The 23,624-nt window shown below is 40.0% G+C and overlaps 1 protein-coding gene across 7 annotated transcripts in view; it reads right to left on the reverse strand.

The window, feature by feature from the left end:
* The window catches only part of PATJ (PATJ crumbs cell polarity complex component), a 162,947-nt gene that overhangs the window by 43,092 nt on the left and 96,231 nt on the right, over positions 1 to 23,624 (reverse strand). For all 7 annotated transcript variants that reach the window (XM_076340044.1, XM_076340045.1, XM_076340041.1 and 4 more), the window contains exons 29-31: positions 20,953 to 21,149; positions 11,078 to 11,169; positions 1,546 to 1,618 (exon numbers count right to left, since the gene is read on the reverse strand). In XM_076340044.1, coding sequence (XP_076196159.1) covers positions 1,546 to 1,618; positions 11,078 to 11,169; positions 20,953 to 21,149 — 362 coding nt within the window. The remainder of the gene's footprint in view (positions 1 to 1,545; positions 1,619 to 11,077; positions 11,170 to 20,952; positions 21,150 to 23,624) is intronic.

Below are 23,624 nucleotides of genomic sequence, written 5' to 3' on the forward strand. Positions count from 1 at the left end.
AACCTGCATTTACTTATAAAACAGACACAACATAAATAGTAAGAGCTTGCCATTAATGCATGAAACTCAACCCACAAGCATCTACCTCTAAAGGCAAACATCACACATGAGGCTGAGTGCTTTAGTTTCCACATGCTGGTAGAGTCTAATTACAGTCATTTGACCACAGCACAGAATGTGCCTAAACAAAGCTTCGTGGTTCATCCTGAAGACATAAATATTAAACAAAGCTGGGAACAAATGCAGGTATTAGAGAGTCAACAAAAATAAAATTAACTGGGCTCTGTAAATTGTAGAGTAATTTGCAATCCACCAGCTGCACCTGGGACATGCTGCTTTTATGGAGGAGAGAACAAAAAGCCAAAGCACTGTCCAAAAATGACTCAGATCCAAACAAAAACTAAGCAGCTCTTGCACTGTACAGCACTACGCCTGTATGGAAGTAGCCATTGGTGGTAATATAATCTGAAAAGCAACGGCAAGTGTGCGAACAGGAGATTCATCCAGCGTTACCTAGCGTGGACCAGTGCTGTGGGATCATAATAATGCTTATTGAAATACTAGGAGTTCAATGCACATGAATTTATCAATTCAAGGCAAGACCAAACCCCAATTGAATTATAAAACATCTTTTACTTTATTAGCTCAAATAGAAATAGAATTAAAAAGCAACAGCAAGGCTAACCATGTACTTTATCTAGAAAATTCAGTTACACCATATCAAGATGTCAAAATGATAACAATGTGGTGACACTGCAGGGATTCATGGTGCACAAGAGAGCAATCAGTCTACACTGGGGTTGAGATAGCAATTATAATGAAGAAAAACATTGGTAAGATTACCACACAAAGGAAGTTTTTGCATTGATGGATTGTATGCTACAACACTGTGTACTAGAACTCATTGCTTAAACAACCCTTGTCTGCTCCTCCAGGAAGAAAATGAGCACGCATGAGAGTTCGTTGCTGGGGCACAGGACAAAGTGGTGGACCAGGGCTCTCAGTTAAGCTGGGATTGTGTCAAGGGGCTCTTGTAATGCAAACCATGTACACAATGACCTCTTTTACCGCAGCTAGTTGCTGGTCATCCCTACTTCGTTTTTAGAGATGCTGATGGGAGGGTATTCCGGGGGGAAAAGGAACTTAGAAGGTGAGAGCTTTCCCCTGAAAAATGCTCATTTCTCTTCTGTAGGAGGATATCCATATTCCAGGCAAAAGATCCTCACCACAACTAGTCTAACAAGCTGAAAAAGGAGCAGGATAGGAGATGGCAAGGTTTTCATTTGCAGACTTTTCTTCCTCCTGTACAGCAATAACCTGTTTAATACCTGCCGTTAATGCCATGCCAGCCCTTTCAGTAACGATGAGATCAATAAAAAAGAGACAGGGGAAAATATGCCTACTAGGTTAAGTTCCTACCCAATGCATTTTATGATTCAGGTTTTAATTAGACAAGGTGCTTGAATTTATAATGAACTGCTAATTATGATTAATCTATCTAATTTAGCAATCCCTAATTAAAAAAAATCAACCCACAAACCTTACCTCAATAGAAGAGTGGGAGCTGGAAGGTAATGGGAAAGGAGTAACAGCCATCTGATTGACTGCATCTTCACTTCTGTAAAACAAACAAATAACAACATATTACACACTAAACCATAATGGCCAAACTTTTCTTTTGAGTTGGTTTTGCCCATTAAGAAAATACTCTTAATAGCATAAAAGGTAATTGTTTCTTACCAGAAGTTAGAGCTTAGGAAAGCACTTCATTTTTGCTTTTGTTCTTTGTTAGCAAACAGATTACATCCCTTCTTAGGACCACAGCAGTTTCATCTGGGACATACTGACATCACATTCTTTGGAAATCTAATTTTGTGTGGATTATCAGAGGATGCAGTTGGAGTATATGGTCCCTACACATCAACAGATGTGCTAATACTTTGTTAGCCTCTTCTAATGGTGTCTACATTTGTAAACTGCTTGTTTACAGTCTAACATTCACATTACTGAAATATAAAACCTGTTTTACTACAACAGATTGCTTTTTCTTTTTTGTTCATATTTGCTGCAGTCTTTTCGAAAAGATTCAATGTAAAAACTTAGAAGAACTTTTACAAAATGTAGGGAGAAAAAAAACCAGATGAACATTGATTCCCCCTATACATAAAGTGCATTATTTTTCAAAGATGCTTATTATGCATGGCATCTTTTCCTCTGCCCTCTTTAAAATGCATTCCTAAGTCAACATCTGATTACTTTGTAACTTTCAAAAGCCTTTTTTTTTTTTTATTAAATAGCATTCTGCCTTGCTAATATTTTTCCTCAACTGCCATTTAAAATTATTTGGCTTGTGGAATTAGCTCTGTGGTTTTTTGGCCTCTGTAAAACCAAACCAAGTAAAATAAGATTTCAGTAATATTGTTTAAGGCAAGTCTGAGGCGTATGAAAAAGTGACTTCAAATTTTGCTTCAAAAACTGTACTGATGTGCCTCTTTATTTTTGGGGTGAACAGAAGCCAGGAACATGATGTAAACCCCATTTTGCTAAAGATTCAGTACTACCACAGAGCCTTTGCTTGCCAAAACAAGAGAGGAGGAATCAGTAACACTGCTGCTTTGCAGATACTGAACTTGAGATGAAAGGAAATGATTTCTCATGCAGTGGGTCTTCTGGGTTTGATTTCTGGTTTTATCTACCTTTCAGGTCACTGTAACACAAGCACAATTTTTTCCTCTTTAATTTCTGGAATAAAATATTAGACTAGTGTGTGTTTAAAAACATTTTATAGAAGTGCCTGGAAGAAAAAAGTCTCATTTTATCCCTCAAGAGTTAAACACATGAAGCTAGCATGTTATGATCATTGAAAGACAACACTGCTCTCAGCAGAGCAGCATATGGGAAATTCAGTCACAGGCACTTGAAGTGATAAATCCTGCAGGCAAAGGTTGGTGAATTCATTTACTTATCTTCAACCAAACAGCCATACAATTCAAAGGAACTGGTTCTGTGCTGCTCATTTTCATACTCGCTCCCAGCCTCTCCTCTTGGCCCTGCTCAAAGCCTTGCAAGAGTCAGAAACCATGCTAAGATCAGAACCAGAGTGGCCCGTGATGCAGAAACACGTGTGCACAGGGCCAAGACAGAAATATGAGGAACGCACAGAATCAAACCCATGAATTTCATAAGCGTACCCCGCAAGGCATATTAGGCAACAACATTTTTCCTCCTCTTATCTTCATGAGACATCAATCTAATTACGTTGCTTTTCTAACCTATAAGAATAAATCTGCAAATGTAAGGTGTCTAAGAGTTCCAGCAATTTTTACTTGACTGTAGAGATTTTTCTGACAATAGTTTATATGAAGCACAAACAGCATGAAAACTAACACTTCTGTAGCTTACAATGCATGCTGCATACCTTGCAATTAAGAGCAAACTTGAAAATAACAAGGTACATATAAACTTTTGTAAGAAATATAATTCTAAAAATTGCTAGACAGAGGCTTCATAATCTGCATGATAAAGTGGGGTGTAATTAATGATACAAATTAGTTTCTACTTCATATATACACACAAAATGTTTTTTCCAATCACTGGGCAAACATTTTTATGCAGTTTTAAACGGATGGCCATTTTTATTCCAAGCAATAAAAAAACCACTTACAGTAATTCCCTAGAAAAAAATTTGCAAAAAAATAAAAACCCCAAGGTTACAAAGTGTCACAACTTGTAATCTCCCCCTGCTAGGATTTGTACATATTTAAATACTTTAATGCTGCTTCAAAGGAGAATGCTTCAAAGCAGAATCAAAGTGGGAACATATTTTAAAGTGACAGATCTAATAATAAATTGCTCTTACTGCTCTCCACTTCCATAAGTGTCCTCAACTAAAACATGAATTTATTTACAACTAAAAGGAGCAATCATTTTCTTTTGATGCTGGAGCAGACAGCTTAGAAGTCTGAACATCATATTCAAATTACAGTGACTGCAAATGAGCATTCAATCTATTTGCCAATAGTTGCTACATAACCACCTCCAAGAAAGCTGTTCTCAGTTACCAGTGCTCAATACTGCTTGAGGTTAAGATGTCTAAACCCTTCACAGTCAAGACATAGCTTCATACTCGCAGGGTCAAAGCAACGTACAATGCAATTTATACAGCAGGGAGGCTCAGATGCTCCCCCCTCCATTATCTGGAGAAGTGATAAACATCCACTGCTCTTGTTCCAGCTCTCATACTGGTTTGTATAAGACACTGGGACGGCAGCCCACCTCCTCACTGAGCTCGTGCACCAGAGAGCTGTTTATATTTCATCAGTTACATATAAATTGAATAGGGAAGGAATTCATCCCTCCTCCCACAAATACTTTTATTGCTTCTAACCTCTCAGGATGAGCTTCTGAGCAAAAATGGGAATTAGATCCGCCTGGAGGTTAGAGTGCCTGTTGCCTGTACCAACGTCACTATAGCTCAATACTGAAGAAACAAGAAGCTTCCCTCATCGCAAAGGGTTACAGGAAGCAAGACCAAAGCAATATGTTAAGCGGCAAAGACTCTAAACTTTAGAAAAGCTCATACCCTTTCAGATTTATTTGATTAGACTGCCATACTTTACTACATTTTACTTCCTTTCTAGCCTAAATAGGAGCCCTGGACATTCCCTGTCCTTTCTCACCAACTAAAGAGAAGAGCTTCTGATGTTTTGCTCCGTCTAACAACTGCACCTCTGATGAAGGGGGAGATGTGAAACTTAAGCAAAGACAAATACAGTTCTTATTGACTAATAATTAACTACCATAAACACTTGGCACAAAAAAAAGCCTTAAGAGAGCAATATGCAAATATAAATCTAAAGGGATTACTCATTCCACACTGCAGAAAATAAGCCTGAAGGGAAGTTAAAGTTGTGTGCTCTAAGGCTTCAGCTAAGCTGCCCTGCAACGCTATGCTGTGCTTATCAGAAAGCTGTCTCTGGCACTTTGGAGGAATGTTACACATAGCTGGAATAGTCTATGAAGCATTCAGAAAGTTATCTTTCTAAAGATGATAACCAGAAGTCATAGCCTCAGCCAAATTCAGGTTGGTTTTTTTTTCATTTGCTCATCAACCTCAGACTTGTAATTCTTGAATTCAGGTTCCCTACCTTCCTTTGAGGACATTTTCTGTTTTCCGTTTTAGTTACTCTTACGTCTCTCAGGTTTATGATGGTATAATCTCACTGTCATGCAATGCTAAGAAAATACTTGTTGAGCATGCTGAATGAGATTCATTACCTGTCTAAAGCAGAGCATCTTGTCTAAGATAGCATCCAAACTTCTTCTGTGATCATTGCAAAATTAAGACAAATCCCAAACCAGATCCACTCAGAAGGGCAATTCATCTTGGCACCTAAACGACCTAATTTAGGACAGGATGAACTGAATTGCTCTTTGGAGGTTCCTGGCAACTGTTCACTAATCACAGAAGTCCAGGTGACCTCTAGATGTCTAAACTAACGGAGGTGAACCTCCTGCCAAACTATCTGCAACTACACACATCATCAACACTAAAAGATCATTTGACAACAGCTTTGTAAGGGGTTGTGGATGCTTTTTGGGAATACAAAGTACATCAAGAATCAGGAGAAAAACCCAACAGCTTGTATGCAGTTGCATGACATCTTAGTTGGAACAGATCTGGAGAGCAAGTGAATGAACAGTAACCCTTAGGACTCCCATTGGTTGTGACACCAGGGCATGAAGTCCTGCAGATTATTGAAAACCTACATTGCCCTCATCCTGTTTGTTAAAAAAAAAGAAAAATCAGGTCAGGATCTCATATTTTCTCATCTTTGTTTTCCTCTACATGTTCCTTTGGAAAAGAGGAGCTGCAGGGAAGTTGCACGCTGAAAAGGCACGCTGGATTTTTCCTTCAGCTGGGTCAAGGCAAGACCTTTGTATTGTGCATCTTCTTGAAAATCTCTCTGACTAACAGCAAGAACAGTCTTGTTCTTGCTCCATCCACTCCTTACTATGTGAGAGCCAAATGCATATAGATATTTTAAATGAACAACTAATGTTCATATAAACTGCAGCTTAGGTCATCAAAGGTTTGAAAGAGCCCAAATTACTTAACTTCCTCAACTGTGCACTTGTTCCCACATGTGTATGACAGCAAGGAGGAAACAACTCTGAAGGAAACAGGAAAAGTTCAAACTTGCACACACAGTGTCTGGCAAGAGCTTATTTTTAAAGCTTTCCCACATGAAAAAACCTGAACAATCAAAGCAAGTAAAAACAGAGTTTATACTATTAAAATATGACCAATTATGTAAGTTAGAAAAAACTTAAAGCAAAAATAATTTCTAAAGCATGACAGTATTTTAGACTCTGGCATACAACACATAATGTTACTTATAGAGGCTCTAAAAGAAGAGCAAAGACCCAGTGACAAAGTCACAGCAATGGAGAGTGTTAAACAGCACCAAGAACTGGCCGACCCAGCCACTGCCCTCGCTTTACCAGTCCTCAGAGTATAAGGATCTCTCTCCTTTGCATGTCACCATAAATAACAAGAGATCAGTCTTTACAATTACACCTAGAAACGGAAGGAGGGGTTAGGTGACAGAGATTTGTGGGCTTCACTGAGAAGCTACAATTCCATCAGAAAGCAATGATAACGGAACGAATGACTGCAGTATGGGAGGACGACTCTGGACAGCTAACAGATGGTATTTAAATAAGCAAAATCCTACTGTACTTTATTCTTAAAGCATTTCTCATATTTCATCACAGCACAAGACAATTTTCTTTCAAGGAATAAAGGTATACCAAAGAATGAATCACAGAACTTAACACAACGGGATGATGGTTTGAAATCAGTGGTATTCACTTTGATTCCAGCATTCAAACTATACTTGATCTGCTTATTATACCAACACTGAAGCACCAAAACAGATTAAAGGCAGTTAATTGAGCATGGAAAAAACATTGAATTTGCTGAATCATAAAATTCTCACTGTAAAAGAGCATTCTGATATAAACTGGATTTCCTACTACCGATGTAAAATCTAATTATATTGTTTTATTATGCATCTTAAAAGGATGGACTTATAATGCATGAACAAAAACCACAGTAGATGCAAAACCCATTCTATTTTGGGAACCAGGGCACAGAGACTCCTACAAGAAACATGTCCCTTTCTCAGATTACTACCTGGCTAATTCCTGTTGTTGGAGACTCAGATCAAGAATTTAAAAAGGCAATCTAGACCTTTACATGCCCTGTTGCCACTGACTTCCACTAGCGCTTCCATAGCAAGACTCCTTTATACACCTTGGAAAGCTCTATCAAATTATTATCTATTTCTGATATTCAGAAATCAAAAAGACAACCCATATTTGCTACAGTAGCTTAGAAGTTAATGCAGCAGCTGTAAGACTTTGAGGTCAGATAAAATGCGACTGGACACTAATCAAAGGAAGCACTTGGACCGAGCCATTTCATCTCAGGAAAGTCTTGCCGTGCTTGGGCAACTGGTTTGTTTGTTTGTTAAACTGGGTGAGCAGGTTAAATGCCTTCAAATTTGTTACTGTAGAAGGCTACAAAGCACAAGATGCGCTGAATCTAAAAAAAAAAAAAAAAAAAAAAAAAAAAGTAAAGTGACACTATAACTGCAAATCTTTTAGATGCTATTACAAGCTCATGTAATTAACGAGACCACTGGGAAACAGTGCTGTGTTAAGACCTATATTTTGGAATCTGGCCAAAATCAACTGTTTTAAATAATCATTGTCAACTTAATTGAGGAAAAGATGCTTATAAACCAGAGCAAGAAGCCTTCAAATGTAAGGGGACGCCTGTGATTCTCACAGCACTTACTGCACTATGTCTCATCAGCAAAAATTGCAGGAAAGGGTGGGAATGCAATTGTAACACTACCTGGGCATAAAAAAAAGTGTGAACAGATTTTTATAGCACAGATGGTAAGTTAGAATTTTAGTAAAAAGTCAAAAAGGCTGAGGACACCTTCTATTCTTTATTTTTTCCTAGAAAAAATAAATGTGGGTGCAACAAAATCCAAGTTATTTAATGACAGTTATTACAGTTCTCACAGAAAGGCTTTTCTGTGCCCAGGCATTTCTGGGCTTCTTTCATAACTGATTAAAGAGTTTATGGAAACATCCCCCTGCCCTGCACATGAACCAAAACACCAGAAATAGGAAAACCTTGATGCTGTTTCCTGCTTCAAAGTGAAAAGCAGCAAGCTTATCGCTGAGCATCCTTCGTCTGAGGAAAATAAGGCCTCAGGATATCAAAGAGGGCACTTTTTAGTAATAGTCCAAGAGTCCCACTAGTTTTGCTTTTATGTCATAGGTCAGCTGAGTCACGCATGCAGGAACGTTTTAGGTTGTAGAATGACGTGTTTCTGGAAAACTATAACCTACTCAGGCCTTTCACTGGTGAAATTAGAATATTAATATCTTCATGCACATGAAGACCAAACCCATTTTTCTCATAACTCCTGCAGTACACATTATTCTTCTATGGTGAGCTGTGGCCTCTTCTTACTGTGTGCTCCAGGATGTGTTTTGGCTATGTTATACTACGGGCCTTCTACCTTTAAAAGAAGTTGCATGGGTAACAGCGCTCAGGAGGAGGAAAGTAGTATTTCTGTTGCAACTGGCTCCTCCTCGTTTTCAAAGCATAACAAATGTAACGGTATCCTGCTCTTTCCACATCATTAGAGCTCAGAGGAACACATCTGAAATCAGCCAAGCAGCAAACCTACCAGGAGAGCTGAGTCTGCTACACTCAGCGCTTTGTTCTTAGCTGGAAAAGCTATTGCACATGCACGTACGAGAGATGGAGATTCAAGACGTCTGTTGCTGCTCTTATTTATTACAGCTGGCACCACAATGCATTAAGCAGTGGCATTTCAATACCTCCATTTTATATTATAATTTTGAAATAAGTTGATAAAGCAAGCAAAAACTTTTCCTACCAAACTTCACCACAGACAAGACTTCTGTGCTGGCAGTCTTTTGGTTTGTGTTTTCAGTCAATCAAATCCATTAGTTTTGTGGTCTAAGGTATGGGAACTGGAAGCACCAAGATAGAATGGGCTCATGGAATATTTTTTGCATGAGAAAAGAAAATTATTCTTGTTTCTCCTTAAAATTCACCTTTAAGAGAGACAGCGTGATCTGGCTTTGCTAAAATTTTGAAACACCCCTCTTACTATGAGAAGTTGACCATATATCAAAAAAAAGGTGACAGTTTTCTCTCTGCATTAGAGCCAGTGCTCTAGTTACTAACGACATTCTCTCAGTGGGAGAATTTCTTTTCATTGCTGTTCGAATGGCTGCTCAGGTCAAGCGAACAGACCCATCAGTTGTCAGAGCACTCTAATGCAAGGACGAGAGCAATGACAAGATGTGTGCTCTTGGGAAGTGTGAAGACATAAGTTTACAACCTCAGCAGCAGCATTTAAAAATGGAAACTTTTTTTTTAAAGCTCTAAAGACAAGATTTATCTGATGGTATTTCCAATATCTACTAATTATGATCATTAAGACAACTTTTTGCCTTGAAATCCACTTCTACACAGACAATCTGAAAAGGGGAATTATGGCTAAGAACTTACATGGCCTTTATGTCTTCAACACGATACAAAATATGCACCAAGGATTTCCAATCCATGGGCGACTTGAGCTAACGCACCCTTTGTTGCAGCTCTGTGGAGCAAAGTGCTCTGCAGCCAGCCGCAGTGCTCAGTGCAGCAGGGTGGGTTGCAAGAAGCCCATGCTCTCCATGCTGCACGACAGCACTAACCCAGCCCTGGGTTTTGGTTTCCTAAGTTGTGGTTCTGCCTCTGGAGCTTCCAACCAGACACATTTTCCACACGCAATTAAGTAATGGTGAGTGAGTTGTTGTACATGACGTTTAATTTTCAATAGCTGGGGAAAGTAACACAGGAGCTGCAGGCAAGATCATTAATCTCCTCCAGATCCTCTGTGCTGCCAAGTATAGCAACTCATTCTTCACTGCGCTAATGCTGCTCTTCCATCATTTCTGTGTATGCTGTACCAGGCAGAGCCATGTGAGTAAATGTACGCATTTATATGCATTCACCCACAGATTATTACATTGTTCACAGGTAAGCTGTGTATGAGTGAAGAATATAAAACAGTATCAAGTATGATGTATATGTTGGTGGAAAGACCACATTACAAAATGGCATAGGGATAAGTGCCCAATGAAAGTCACAGCTGGAATAGATGCATTTATGAAATTCCAATATATTAAAGCATATATGAGTTCTGGGAAAGAGGCAGCTTCTTCCCAGACCTCCCACCCAGGGTCATAAGAGTACCAATTCCTGAACTACAGAGTGAATGCATGGAGGTGTCCTTAATTCACATATAAAGAGGAAAAATTTTCGTGCTTGGAGTAAAAGAAAAGATGCCCACATGTAATTCTTATGCAGATGAAAGGTTGTTTTAGCATATTCCCTCCTACAGAAGCCACCCCAGTGCTCCTTGTCAAAGTCAGGTTCCCCACCTGTACAAATAAGCCCTAGCTCACCTTTTAAATCCTCTTTTGACACCCATACAAAGCTATCCTTCACACACACACACAGAGCCCATGCTCCATGTACTCCATCCACACTTGCTTGCTCCCCTCACAGCAGCTCGCTCTCCAGCCCCAAGCCTCTGCAACATTTTCACTCCCTTCTGGCAGTATGGGTGAAGCAAGCTGCCCACCCCATCTTTGTGCTGGCAGAACCAACCTAAAGCACTTTAGTAAGTTCTAGGGGAAGAAGTTCTTACCAGGGTGCTCTCAAACCCAAGAGGGACAGCTCAAGTCTTCAGCAGACACCCCTAAAATAGGCATTAAATTACTTTAGATCTTATTTTTTTACATTATTAAGGAGAACTCTTCAACAGCCCTGAGATAAACAGTCAAGGAAAAGGTTTATTTCACTTCAAAGAGAACTGAGCGAGTTCAGCATTTTCAAAACCGGCTAAATATGTAAATATGTAATGTAATAGGCTAAAGTGCAAACAAATGTTTTGATGAGAACTGTTCTTACCGTATGAAAACTAGCTTGACCTTTGATGGGGCAGTCTTAATGATTGCAGAAGCATTCTGGTGACTTCTTCCATACAATATCTGATTGTTTATCTGTTAGAAGAAAATGAAGATTTTCATCTAAGTGAGGAAGTATGCATTGCTTTAATTTATACCACCAAGACTTCCAAATTTACTGTGGGATAAAAAGATAAGACTCAAAGAAAATGCGGTCCGCAAAATATAAATCATGTAACTTTTAAGGTTCTTACAGACAGGAATACCAACGTTGCACTGATAGATATACCTGTCTGTACAGTGTTGTAGAGACAGAAATACCAGAGCTGAGGCACTAAGAGCCTCCTTCAGGCACAGCTGTGCTGCAGAAAGACATCATATGATAAGCACATAGGAGGAGACGGGCACTGCTCAGCTTGGCCTTGGACTGCCCAAGGCTGTTGCCCTTTCCCTCAGCCAACTACTGGAGAGGATGGGGGACAGTCTGCAACTCAGCAGCAACACTTTAACCATTTCTCATCAGCTTTCTTATCATTCCTTTTGAAAGGATAAATCCTAATTTGATGTTAAGAACATCCTCTTTCTCATACTGATTCCATAATGGACCACAGAATTGCAGCCTTAGAACAGATTTTAAAATATTACATTTTCAGTATCTTAGACTCCAATTTGTCAAAGAAAAAATACTATATTAATAGCAAAACATTCCAAGTTTTATTCTAGACCAATATAAAACAGAAACCAATGCAGAGCTAATTTAGTCTTATTAGTAAGCCACAAATGAGAGAAATCTTTTACTCTTTTTCACAGATCCATAGAATGGATTTTAAGTATTGTTCCCAGATTTTTGGAAAACAACTTCATCTGAGAAGAGTCATATAGATATGACAATAGCACAGATTTTGAGACAGACATTCCTATACCTTACCTACAGGCAAACTGGCAGTTTAGGAAAACTTGCTGTTAAGATTGTGCTGACTCCTCAGTTCTGCTGAAGGAAACAGAACTGATAGCCATGGAGACAAAGGACAATTTAAGGACATACCACATCACTTTTCCTGTGATGGATCAAACACCTAAGCACAGCAACAGACACCAAGTACTATTTTGGACACTTTAGCTGCATGCAAGCAAATGCTGCAGTTTTCAGAGGGGAATAGCTTGGCTTTAATACAGTATGTGCTTCAGGACTTTCCTTTCTGTAGGAACTAGAAGTCCTTTCCCAGTTTGAGGAAAATAAGATGCTCACTGTTTCCCAGTGCCATGCTCAGCAAGTGGGACTTCAACAAGGACAACAGCATTTCTGAGATGAATATAGTAGTTACTTCCAAGCCACCCAAAAGCATACTCAGTATCATACCACAAAAATAACCTGCAGCATAAAAATGGAATATTTAAAGCATTTCATTCATTTCAAAGGCAAGGCTTGTGTTTAACACCTTCCTCCACCTCAGCCTGCCTGCAATGCCCTGAGTTTCTTGGGCTTCAGCTCCCCTTCGTTAATGCCTCCTACCTCAGAGGTATCCTAAGAGGATGCTCGCCTTTCAGCTCAGGCATTGTACAAACTACAGTCATGAAGATCATAGGCAGAACATAAGGTAGATATGAATAACACAAAAAATTTAAAGAAAGTAAAAGCTGAGCTGAGTATGATGGGGAAAAAAAAGACTATGTCAAGGAGATTAACAAAACCTTTGAGCAGTCTTTTAGTTGTACCCTGATGATTTTCAGATTTAAAACTAAGCTGAAGCGAACACTTAGCAAGGTGGTGAAGGAAAGCATCCTCCCCTGACAGCAGGGAGCAGGACTACCAGAGCTGTCTTCCTTCAACTTTGACAATTCAGAATGGAATAAGCACCAAGATAACAACGTTCTGTGGAAGAACAATTATTTACCTACACCTGAATACCTGTGAACATGAACATGGAAACTAATTCAAAAGCTACATTTAACATCTTTTATTTTGTCCAAAAAAGAAGGCAAAACTTTAAAGATGAAGAAAAAGAAATTGAAATGAATAGTATTTGAAGTCATGATGTTAGTTCAGGTTCACTGTTCAGCTCGTCCTGTGTCTTGCTGTCTAAGCAAGTATCAGAGGCTTCCAAGCATGCAGAATAATCCGCTATTTAACTCTGTCAAAATTCCCACTCCAAGCATCTTGATTAGATTAATGCACCTCTCTGGAGCTGGAGCGTTCATACACCCTTCCAAAGTGAGCAGCCAGCTTCATTTCAATACTGCAATTTTTTCCTTCCACTCTTCATTTACAACAAAATATTTACATTCACAACAAAATATTTACATTCACATTTGATATACCAATGCTGTTTAAAACATAATAATGATAACGGATAACTCAAAAAGTTGCAGTCAATGGCTCGATATCCAAGTGGAGACTAGTGACGAGTGGTGTTCCTCATGAGTTGGTATTGGGACTGGTGCTGTTTAACATCTTTGTTGGCGACATGGACAGTGGGATTGAGTGCACCCTCAGCAAGTTTGCCGACGACACCAAGCTGTGTAGTGTGGTCGACACACTGGAGGGAAGGGATGCCATCCAGAGGGACCTTGACAGGCTTGAGAGGTGGGCCCATGTGAACCTCATGAAGTTCAACAAGGCCAAGTGCAAGGTCCCGCACATGGGTCGGGGCAATCCCAAGCACAAATACAAGCTGGGCAGAGAATGGATTGAGAGCAGCCCTGAAGAGAAGGACTTGGGAGTGTTGGTTGATGAGAACCTCAACATGACCTGGCAATGTCTGCTTGCAGCCCAGAAAGCCAACCGTATCCTGGGCTGCATCAAAAGAAGCATGACCAGCAGGTCAAGGGAGGTGATTCTCACCCTCTACTCCGCTCTTGTGAGACCCCACCTGGAGTACTGCGTTCAGCTCTGGGGCCCCCAACATCAGAAGGACATGGGCCTGTTCGAGCAAGTCCAGAGGAGGGCCATGAAGATGATCAGAGGGCTGGAGCACCTCTCCTATGAAGACAGGCTGAGAGAGTTGGGGTTGTTCAGCCTAGAGAAGAGAGGGCTCCAGGGGGACCTTATAGCAGCCTTCCAGTACCTGAAGGGGCCTACAAGAAAGCTGGAGAGGGACTTTTTACAAGGGCATGTAGTGGTAGGACAAGGGGTAATGGTTTTAAACTGAAAGAGGGTGAATTTAGATTAGATATAAGGAAGAAATTCTTCACTATGAGGGTGGTGAGGCACTGGAACAGGTTGCCCAGGGAAGTTGTGGATGCCCCATTCAAGGCCAGGGTGGATGGGGCTTTGAGCAACCTGGTCTAGTGGAAGGTGGGGGGTTGGAACCAGATGATCTTTAAGGTCCCTTCCAACCCAAACCATTCTCTGATTCTATGATTCAAACAAGAAATAACTGGTCAAGTCTTACAGTCTTGTGTCATACAGCCTATTTGGTCATACTGGCAACTTCACAATATTCCCATCTTATTTTCAATGGGTCAAAACAACATGCAAGTTCATCAGTCAAATAAGGACAATCCAAGGACAAGAATAAAACCCCTAACGCTTGATTATTCATGAAGATTGAAGTGCAAACCATTTACCTACCAAGTTGCTTACCGTACAAAGAGAGAACCAAGAAAGGTCTATGAGAGTCTGAGCTGGCATGAAACAATCAGCACTGAGGAAACAGCATCACGTCAACATTCGTAAGGGTTTAATATGGTGCTGTCTGCAACTGCCATGGTTGCCAAGATAGGGCGAGAAGCAACATCCTAGGCCATGCTTTGTTAATCAAAGATAAATTTAAAAATCTGGTGGCAAAAATGAATGCTCAGTTGCATTGTGGCTTCAAGCTGGACTTGAAACTTTCAGCAAGTTTGTTGACTTAATTTCTCCAAGTTCAAAAATAAATTATTCACTGGGAATACTGTATGCTTTACAAATTGTTTGGATTTAGTTAAATTACCATCAGCTTTTCTGAACAGCAGACTTCTTAGATTAAAATTTATAGTCTTTACTCTGGCTAAATTAATCCTATTCACTAGATGTATCAAATAGTCCAAAATTTAATTAGCTGTGAGCTGGGTCTGTTAAGTTATAATTATTTAATTACACCAGAATGAAAGGATAATCAAAGTCATATATCTCCACAAGGTTTTGGACTGTCCCACATAGTTATTACAGCCAGTATTAATTTTTTTTTTTTTTTTTAAAAAGTCACTTTCTTTTGCAAAGTAAATTAACGTTCCGTTAGCTTCATATTCCACAGTGATGAGCAAAGCACAAAAGCCTACTTGTGTTATTTAACACAGAAAAGAGAACATCTAGGATTTCATAAGCAACACCATTTTAAATCTTTCAAATTAAATAAAGTAACACGTCAGATTAACCAAATAGTACTCTGGGAGTCAAAACCTATAAATCTGTGCTTTACTTTTTTCATTAGCGATTCGAAAAGAAAAACAAAGCTTTGACTAATCAAAAGAAATACACTGATCTAAATCAACCTCAACTCTTCTTTAAATGTCTCTTTACATAGCTTCTTGGAAAGACAGCAAAGAACAGAGAAAGATAAAAACATGCTACAGGTATGAGGTCAGGTCAGCACACGTAAGTTCAATCTTTAATATAACCCTACACTGCTTTATGGCAGATTTTATCACATATCCCAAATGTACTGTTGCCTTCACTTACAAAAGTTTTGTTTTACAGTTTCATACGCTAAAGTAGCAGAAAGTACAAACTCACCGAAATCTGAACTCTTAAATTCAGAGAAAAAAATTTAAAGGATTGTTTGCTTCTCAAACTTTAATTTGCAGAAGAGAAACATTAGATATGGATTTTTTTTAAAAAAAAGGAGCACTGTTTTTACTATGTGGCAGTAATGGAAATCCATAAAATTAGTATCATCTGATTTTTATGAAAATCAAGTTAAATGATACCCCAAAGCTAGTAAAAGAACTCGCATAGCTTTCTATAATAATTATTTCTTTGTACCAATGCATTAGGTTCCTTCTAACCACAGGAATTGTAGCATTTTGAGATACAACCAGACTCTCTGAAACAATGGGAAAAGTTTCAAAACCTTTTTGATCAGTCAAATTATATAGACTGAAACCCCATAAAATACACCAAACCCCCAAATAATAAAGCATGAGGAAAACACTGGAAAGAAAAAATAATTAATTAGAATATGAATTCTTCTTTCCTCACCAAATTTCTTGCCCAGCACATGTTCAAACACGTGCATCATCTAAAGTGATCAACAGAGCACAAACTCCATAAAGACAGAAAATCTCCTGCCCTGCGTTGCAGCTCAGCTTTGCCGTTGGCTCGGCAGGCAGCTGACCCCTGCGGTTCCCCACCTAGAGAATGTGGAAAGAGAGACAGGATGACAGAAAACCACAGATTGCCTGTGCCTTCATGCACAACCAGCCTTCCGATTACAGCTTTACCTTATTTGCAGCTTTAAAAATCACCACCCAACACTAACCTTAATTGGTAACCTGTATATAAAGCATGTGAAAAAAGTATTTGTATCCTCCAAAAGGACACTATCCCTCAACGTTACCTTCAGTAAATGAATCTGAGAAGAACAGAAGCTATGACTATTGTGTTTAAACAGGAATTAAAAAAAAATCACCACTAGAGTTAATCATTCAAGATGACTGTTCTCATGTGAAAACCTCACTGTCTTTCTACATTCAAGTTACTGTCCCTCTTGAGGGATAGTGCTTGCCTAATCCAAAGTAACTGTCTTGACACAGGAAAAACATAACAATCCTACAACAAATAAAGTGAGAATAAAACACCAATCCCCCACATTATAAAACAGAAGTGGCATTGTGAATTTGGCTGGGTAGTTCACTTACTTGGGCAAAAGACTGATGTATCTATTATATTATTACAGTATAAATTATATTTATCTAAGAATCTTAAAATAAAACAGAAATAAAAATACAGCAATAAAAATACATTTAGCACAAAAGCCCTCTGGCCTTGAGCTATGACACAAATGGCATTAAAAAAGAAAAAATAATTGCCTCTCATGCAACAATCCAGAAAGGACAACAGGCAAACTTGTACAGCTATTCTTGACTATGAAGACTAGCTTTCACTCTTTTAAGAAGTGCTGTGGCCTCCTAGAGCAAAACATCCAAACGAGCAGTTTCCTTCCACCTCCTGCCCCATTTTCAGTAAGATAAGCAGGGACAGGAATATGGCAGAGAATCCCAACATCAGTAATTTAGCATAACAGGGCTCTGAACAGCTTGGTTTATTAATAGAATGCAGTTGACTCTCTTATGGAGAGATGATAATAATAATAACAACAGGGTGGATTATTCAGCATGAATAAAACCTACCAACAGGACAGACCCATGCAGAGTTCATGAGCAGCAGGGCTTAACAGCACAGGTACAGCACCACATGAACGCACTGCGGGCCATGCTGGGCACAATCAGCCACAGGACTAAGCCCAAACTAATAAGATACGAAGCAGCGCAGACACCTGCATTAAAACAGCAAGACTGCAAGGCAGGAGCACCACAGATGGTTTCTTTGCTTGGAAAAAGAACGGAAAAGCAGAACTTGTGTCATGTTAAAAATACATTCTTTTGCACAGGGGCCAAATTCTGACCCAAGTAATCTTCCTCCATGTATGAAAGTAGGATGAAAGGACCTTCTCCCTCAAAAAGCTGTTTTCTCCAGCAACATACCCATCCAAAATACATCACAGAAGATGTATTAAAAAAAAATAATGATTACAGACAATTTTTTAATGTGACCTGCATTTTACTCAATGTATAGGCTGGACTGACTTTGAAAGTGAGCCAGGATCATGCCCCCAAAAGACTACTGTTGTTTGCAGAAGCTAAGAGTGAGATTAATTCAGTCTTTTGTCAGTGACAAAAGACTCCTTTTGGATAAGGAGCTGAGGCAGTCTGGCAGCATCCCACACCCTTCAGTTGAATCCAATCAAACTCCAGTTCAAAAGAAAAATGAAGAGGTAATGTCTGTCTGTCTGTCTGTCTATCTATCTATCTACCTATCTATCTATTTATATCTCCATCTCATTAACTTACCTCCATCAACAGCTATGGGGAATAATCTGCACACACTGAAGTAGCATTCTCTGTTTTAATGGAGCAACACTAACCAACAGGATTCACTGGAGCATGCCAGGACAGTGCAGAAATGCTAGAGGCTTCCTAAGATATGAATCCCTTCTCTTGCCGATACGCTCTAGTATTCAAACCTGATGTGTAATGAAAGATGCAGATGCAAATATACTTAAAACATACAGTCAGACGATGGTTGAGGGTGGTATGTCTATTTGCTGATGAACAGATGAGAATACCAGGGAAAATGGCCTCAAATGCTTATGGATGAAGTGGTTGCAAAGTCAAGTAGCTTTTTTTCTATGGAATAACTAAATATTTGAGCAGTGGGCAATAGCCAGCAGCTCAGTCTGCAGACAGAGAAATTAAATACCTACACACAGTGAAGCGCTACCCAAAGGAAGAGAAGTTAAGTTGCTTCATCAGTAAAGACTGTCCATTCAGGTCTCTGAATGAGGCAAGGAAACCATGGGAGACACAAACGCTTCTGCGACCAACCACCATACTCACAGTCTTTAATTTTATGTCTTTAACTGGAGAAAACCAAACAATCTGGATTCTGTCATTTCCTAACTTCTGAACACTTGAGTTTGCTGTTAGTGCTCTTTAACATATTTTGTTGTAAAAGACACCGCAAGTAAAGCTAGTTGACCACCTTGACCTCTGCATCACTGGCACAGAAGTAGCATGAAATCATACTGGAGATATTCAAAAGCTGTCTGGACACAGTCCTGGGCAACTGGCTTGAGGTGGCCCTGCTTGAGCAAGGGGATTGGACTCGATGACCCCTGGAGGTCCCTTCCAGGCCCAACCATTCTGTGATATTCCTACCTCAGTGACCTGTATAGTTGTCGGGTATGAGGGTTCCTAATGGTTACTGAAATAACCTAGTTATTGAACCTAACGGTTATTGAAAAAAAAACCTGCCAGTGTAAATGCCCATTAGTTCCATTTCAATGCTATTCACATAACACTGAAATGCTTTTAAAAGACAAAAAATCAGAGCTGTGAATAATTGACCACTGGTGTGAACATGAGATGTCTGTACGTGACTAATGCACAACCCATTCCTTTGCAATACAGGATGTTTTGACACTGGATACATAGTCACTGGGGACCAGAATGAGATCACCACATCCTTTCATATAAGTAATCACACTTCTGCCCACTAGTGACACACCTTTAATTTGATTGCAAAGGTAAACAAGAGAGGTAGTTACTAAAGTGTCTTTGAACTTCAGTTTATTTGAAGTTTGGCATTTTTGAGATGGTGAACATCACTTTCCTTCCACTGAAGGAAAGAATCATTTTATCTTCAACTTGACAGGGAGAGGAATTAGGGCAACACCACCACTTTGGAAAATGCTACTTATAACATGGCTTATGCACGTAAATCCCGAGCCTTGAGATATATGTGATTAATCACAGATGGTGCATCTTTCAAGTACTGCTAGCAATACTTAACATTAGATCAAACAAACACTGCAAGGAATAACTCGTGAGATGTAAGAAAATTTCAGTGGATCCTTCTTTGTGGAAAAGTATTGATACAAAAGGCTCTACCTTTCCTCTAGCACGAACAACCTGGTCTATGATATGCACAGAGGAAAACAGTATCATGAGTCCTTTCAACTGGTATACACCCAATATTTGACAATTTTAATTTTTTTTACCATTAGAACTTGGTGCCAGGGACAGAAAGAACATAAATTTGAAGGAGAAAGTCATTTTCCTACCCTACTCCACTATGGTATAGACCTTCATACCATTTATCACACTTAAAAAGAAAATAATAAACTTCAGATAGTGGTGTTATTATTGTAGCAAAACAAGTCTTTCTTGTACTATGCGTATTGAAAACCCATAATTACAGAACTGTTAGACAATGACAAATGTTTAGACAATTCTGAGTACTCCCAAGGTATCCCCAGGCAAATTGCTCTTTCTCAAGTCAAGAAACGTGAGAAAACAGGTGGTTCTCTGATGGCACAGAGACTTGCTAAAAGATCAAAAAGTCACCACCCATAGAGAGCAGTAGGTCAGCATATACCTGCTCTTCAGTGAAAGCTTCTCTCTAAAGGAAAGATCCCTAGGGATGGCTGAATTTTTTAAACCACTGAAGCAATCATGACGTGGGGAACCACTGCAGGTACTGCAGCGAAGCGTCATTTTGCAACAGCCAAAAATCAGATGAAGTGTAGGAAATCTGTGTTTTCAATCTGAAGGTGAAGCGAGGAGATAGGAGAAAAAGTGAAGACGAAGTACTCTACGAGCTCTCTTGCCTCATGGGTGAACTTGTGCCAGACATGACTAAAGAAAATAAGTATTTTAAGTTACAACAGATCAAAACAGATTACAGCATGAAATTTTATTTTCAGGATGGGGGATATCCCTGTCATCTGTAAAAACACGTATGGTAACTTTGAGGGGGTTTTGGTTTTTTTTTAATGTAAGGTGTGAATTTCCCTGTGAAACCACATACGCACTACAAGGATAGATTTACAATCCCCTTCTGGCCTTTCAACAGTCCGTCCCTAAGCATAGCTTGTGAACATGCTGAGAGCACAGACTTCACGGACAAGACATTAGTTTTCACAGGCCAATGATTTTTGTTTCACTGAAAACATTTACCTGCCAAAGGCCAAGTTCTCAGTTGGCATAAATCAGTACAGCTCCTTGCCTCAGCCACCTAATTCCATTTGCAGGCTTTATTTAAGGTTCAAATGATAGCTTCGCATATGCCTCTCCTTCTCTCCATACGAACCCTGCTTAGTAGTTAAAGGAAACACTTACCTCTAGAAGTTCATCGCCAATATGCATCCTTCCATCTCGTCCCGCAGGTCCATCTGGATTGATACCAACTACAAAGATGCTCATACGAGAGCGGTCCTTGTTGCCAGCAAGACTCAATCCAAGCCCATTTTTGTCCTTCTCAAGCTCAATAATGTGCAACTCTCCCAGCAAATCTGCATATCTTTGCCTGATTTTTTCTAGAAAGATCAAGAAACATAAAATGAGTTATAACATAAAATAACTTACATGCAGATGTTCAAGAACATATATAAACATGCTAGAAGCTGATGGCTTCTCAGCATTTACTCTTTGTTAACAGAGGTCTTTCCAGCACAGACTCTAAAATACCATTTGTGGTGCATGTATTACACAGCAAAATGCAGCATCAGCTGCAAATACTATTCACATTAAAACTGCACTATTTTAATTATTTGTACAACAGGCTAGTTCTAAACCAAAAATTTCTTGAAAGGAGGGTAAACAAGGGAATTCCAGAAGCACCTCAATCTTACCTTACAAAAACTATCAGTTTCAGGAAACTCTCATAAAGTTAGAGCTGGTTAATTAACCATTGTGGGAAACTGAAATGCTTACGTTGCAAACATGCTGCAAACTTACATCTCAAGGTAGAATCTTTTACTTTTGTTTCTTTCTGGTTACTCAGGAATATGCTTACCATGCTCTGCTTAACATTATGTGCTACTGTGCAGATGATTAGTCAAAGCAGATGCCAGTGATAATGTATATGAATGATTACATTTTTAAATGCAGCCTCACTTGGTATTAAGGTAGTTATTTGTCTTTAATCTACATTTCAACCATTTCTGTGACAGAGCGCAATATACTTAAGAAGTTATTTGGAGCACATTGCGTGTCTGTGGATGCTGACCGTTTAATCTGAATGTCTTTTCACCACTGGCATACAAACACCTATAACTATTGCTTGTGAGGGTCAATCCCAGCAAGGGCAATTTTTTTTTCTGTCTGATTGTCCTTTGTAGATTTTAAAGCCAGCTTCATACCACCACCTGCATCCAATGCTTCAGCTGGGCCACACATTGAAAAAAGCAAGTCAAAGTATTTTGCTGTGGCTGCATGTCACCTTTAGTACAGAGCCCAAGATGAAAGAAACTGCTGCATTATGCATTAAGAAGAGAAATAATAGATATTATATGTTCAACCATATCCCTGAGTCAGCAGCAGTAGCTAGATCAATATTAGCTATTACCATTCTACCGGGGAAGTGTATTTCAAGAATATGATTTAACCCATGTAGCGAATGTTCGCAAGCCAACAAGGAATCATAGAATCATAGAATCATTAAGGTTGGAAAAGACCTCCAAGATCATCGAGTCCAACTGTCAACCCAACACCACCAGGCCCACTAAACCATGTCCCTAAGCGCCTCATCTACTCGTCTTTTAAATACCTCCAGGGATGGGGACTCAACCACTTCCCTGGGCAGCCTGTTCCAATGTTTCACCACTCTTTCAGTAAAGAAATTTTTCCTCACGTCCAATCTAAACCTCCCCTGGCGCAACTTGAGGCCATTTCCTCTCATCTTATCACTTGCTACTTGGGAAGAGAGACCAACACCCACCTTGCTACAACCTCCTTTCAGGTAGTTGTAGAGAGCGATAAGGTCTCCCCTCAGCCTCCTTTTCTCCAGGCTAAACAACCCCAGTTCCCTCAGCCGCTCCTCATAAGACTTGTTCTCCAGACCCTTCACCAGCTTCGTTGCCCTTCTCTGGACACGCTCCAGCACCTCAACGTCCTTCTTGTAGTGAGGGGCCCAAAACTGAACACAGTATTCGAGGTGCGGCCTCACCAGTGCCGAGTACAGGGGCACGATCACTTCCCTACTTCTGCTGGCCACACTATTTCTGATACAGGCCAGGATGCCATTGGCCTTCTTGGCCGCCTGGGCACACTGCCGGCTCATGTTCAGCCGGCTGTCAACCAGCACTCCCAGGTCCTTTTCCACCAGGCAGCTTTCCAGCCACTCTTCCCCAAGCCTGTAGCGTTGCATGGGATTGTTGTGGCCCAAGTGCAGGACCCGGCACTTGGCCTTGTTGAATCTCATACAGTTGGCCTCGGCCCATCGATCCAGCCTGTCCAGGTCCCTCTGCAGAGCCTAAGAGGGGAAAGAGGGGGAAGAGGGGAAAGAGCTGGGGAAGGTGAGAGGGAAGCAACTAAAAGTGAAAAGTGAATAAAAACCATTGAAAAGAAAGACGATGAAGTGGAGGTGTTCCTTCCACAGTCCCTGTGCAGGCTGCCAGGGCGTTTTAGCCAAACTTCGGTCCACACCAGCAGCTGTCCTCGCTGAGGGTCCTTCCTGAGCAATTGTTCCAGCTGCAGCAGTCCCTCATGCTTCAGCAGAGACTGCTGGGACAGGGGGAGCCGTCTCCCATCTCCAGTCCCCAATGCACCCAAGAGCATTACTCAGAGCAACATAGACAAGAACCAGCTCTCCCGTCGCTGTATTTACAGGCTGGCATTTTCCTGCCATGCTCAAAATCCCCGATGGCCTGGAGCCTGAGCCTAAAATTCTGGGGGTGTATATTAAGGGTGAGATGTTATCCCTGGAAAGCTGTAAAGCCCTACAGAGGTCTGCACAAAATCAGAATATCATAAAAATTTAGAAGCCTCACTTGTTACTATCAATTATATGC

Source organism: Aptenodytes patagonicus, chromosome 5 (assembly GCF_965638725.1).
Source record: "Aptenodytes patagonicus chromosome 5, bAptPat1.pri.cur, whole genome shotgun sequence".
NCBI classification, from domain to species: Eukaryota; Metazoa; Chordata; class Aves; order Sphenisciformes; family Spheniscidae; genus Aptenodytes; species Aptenodytes patagonicus.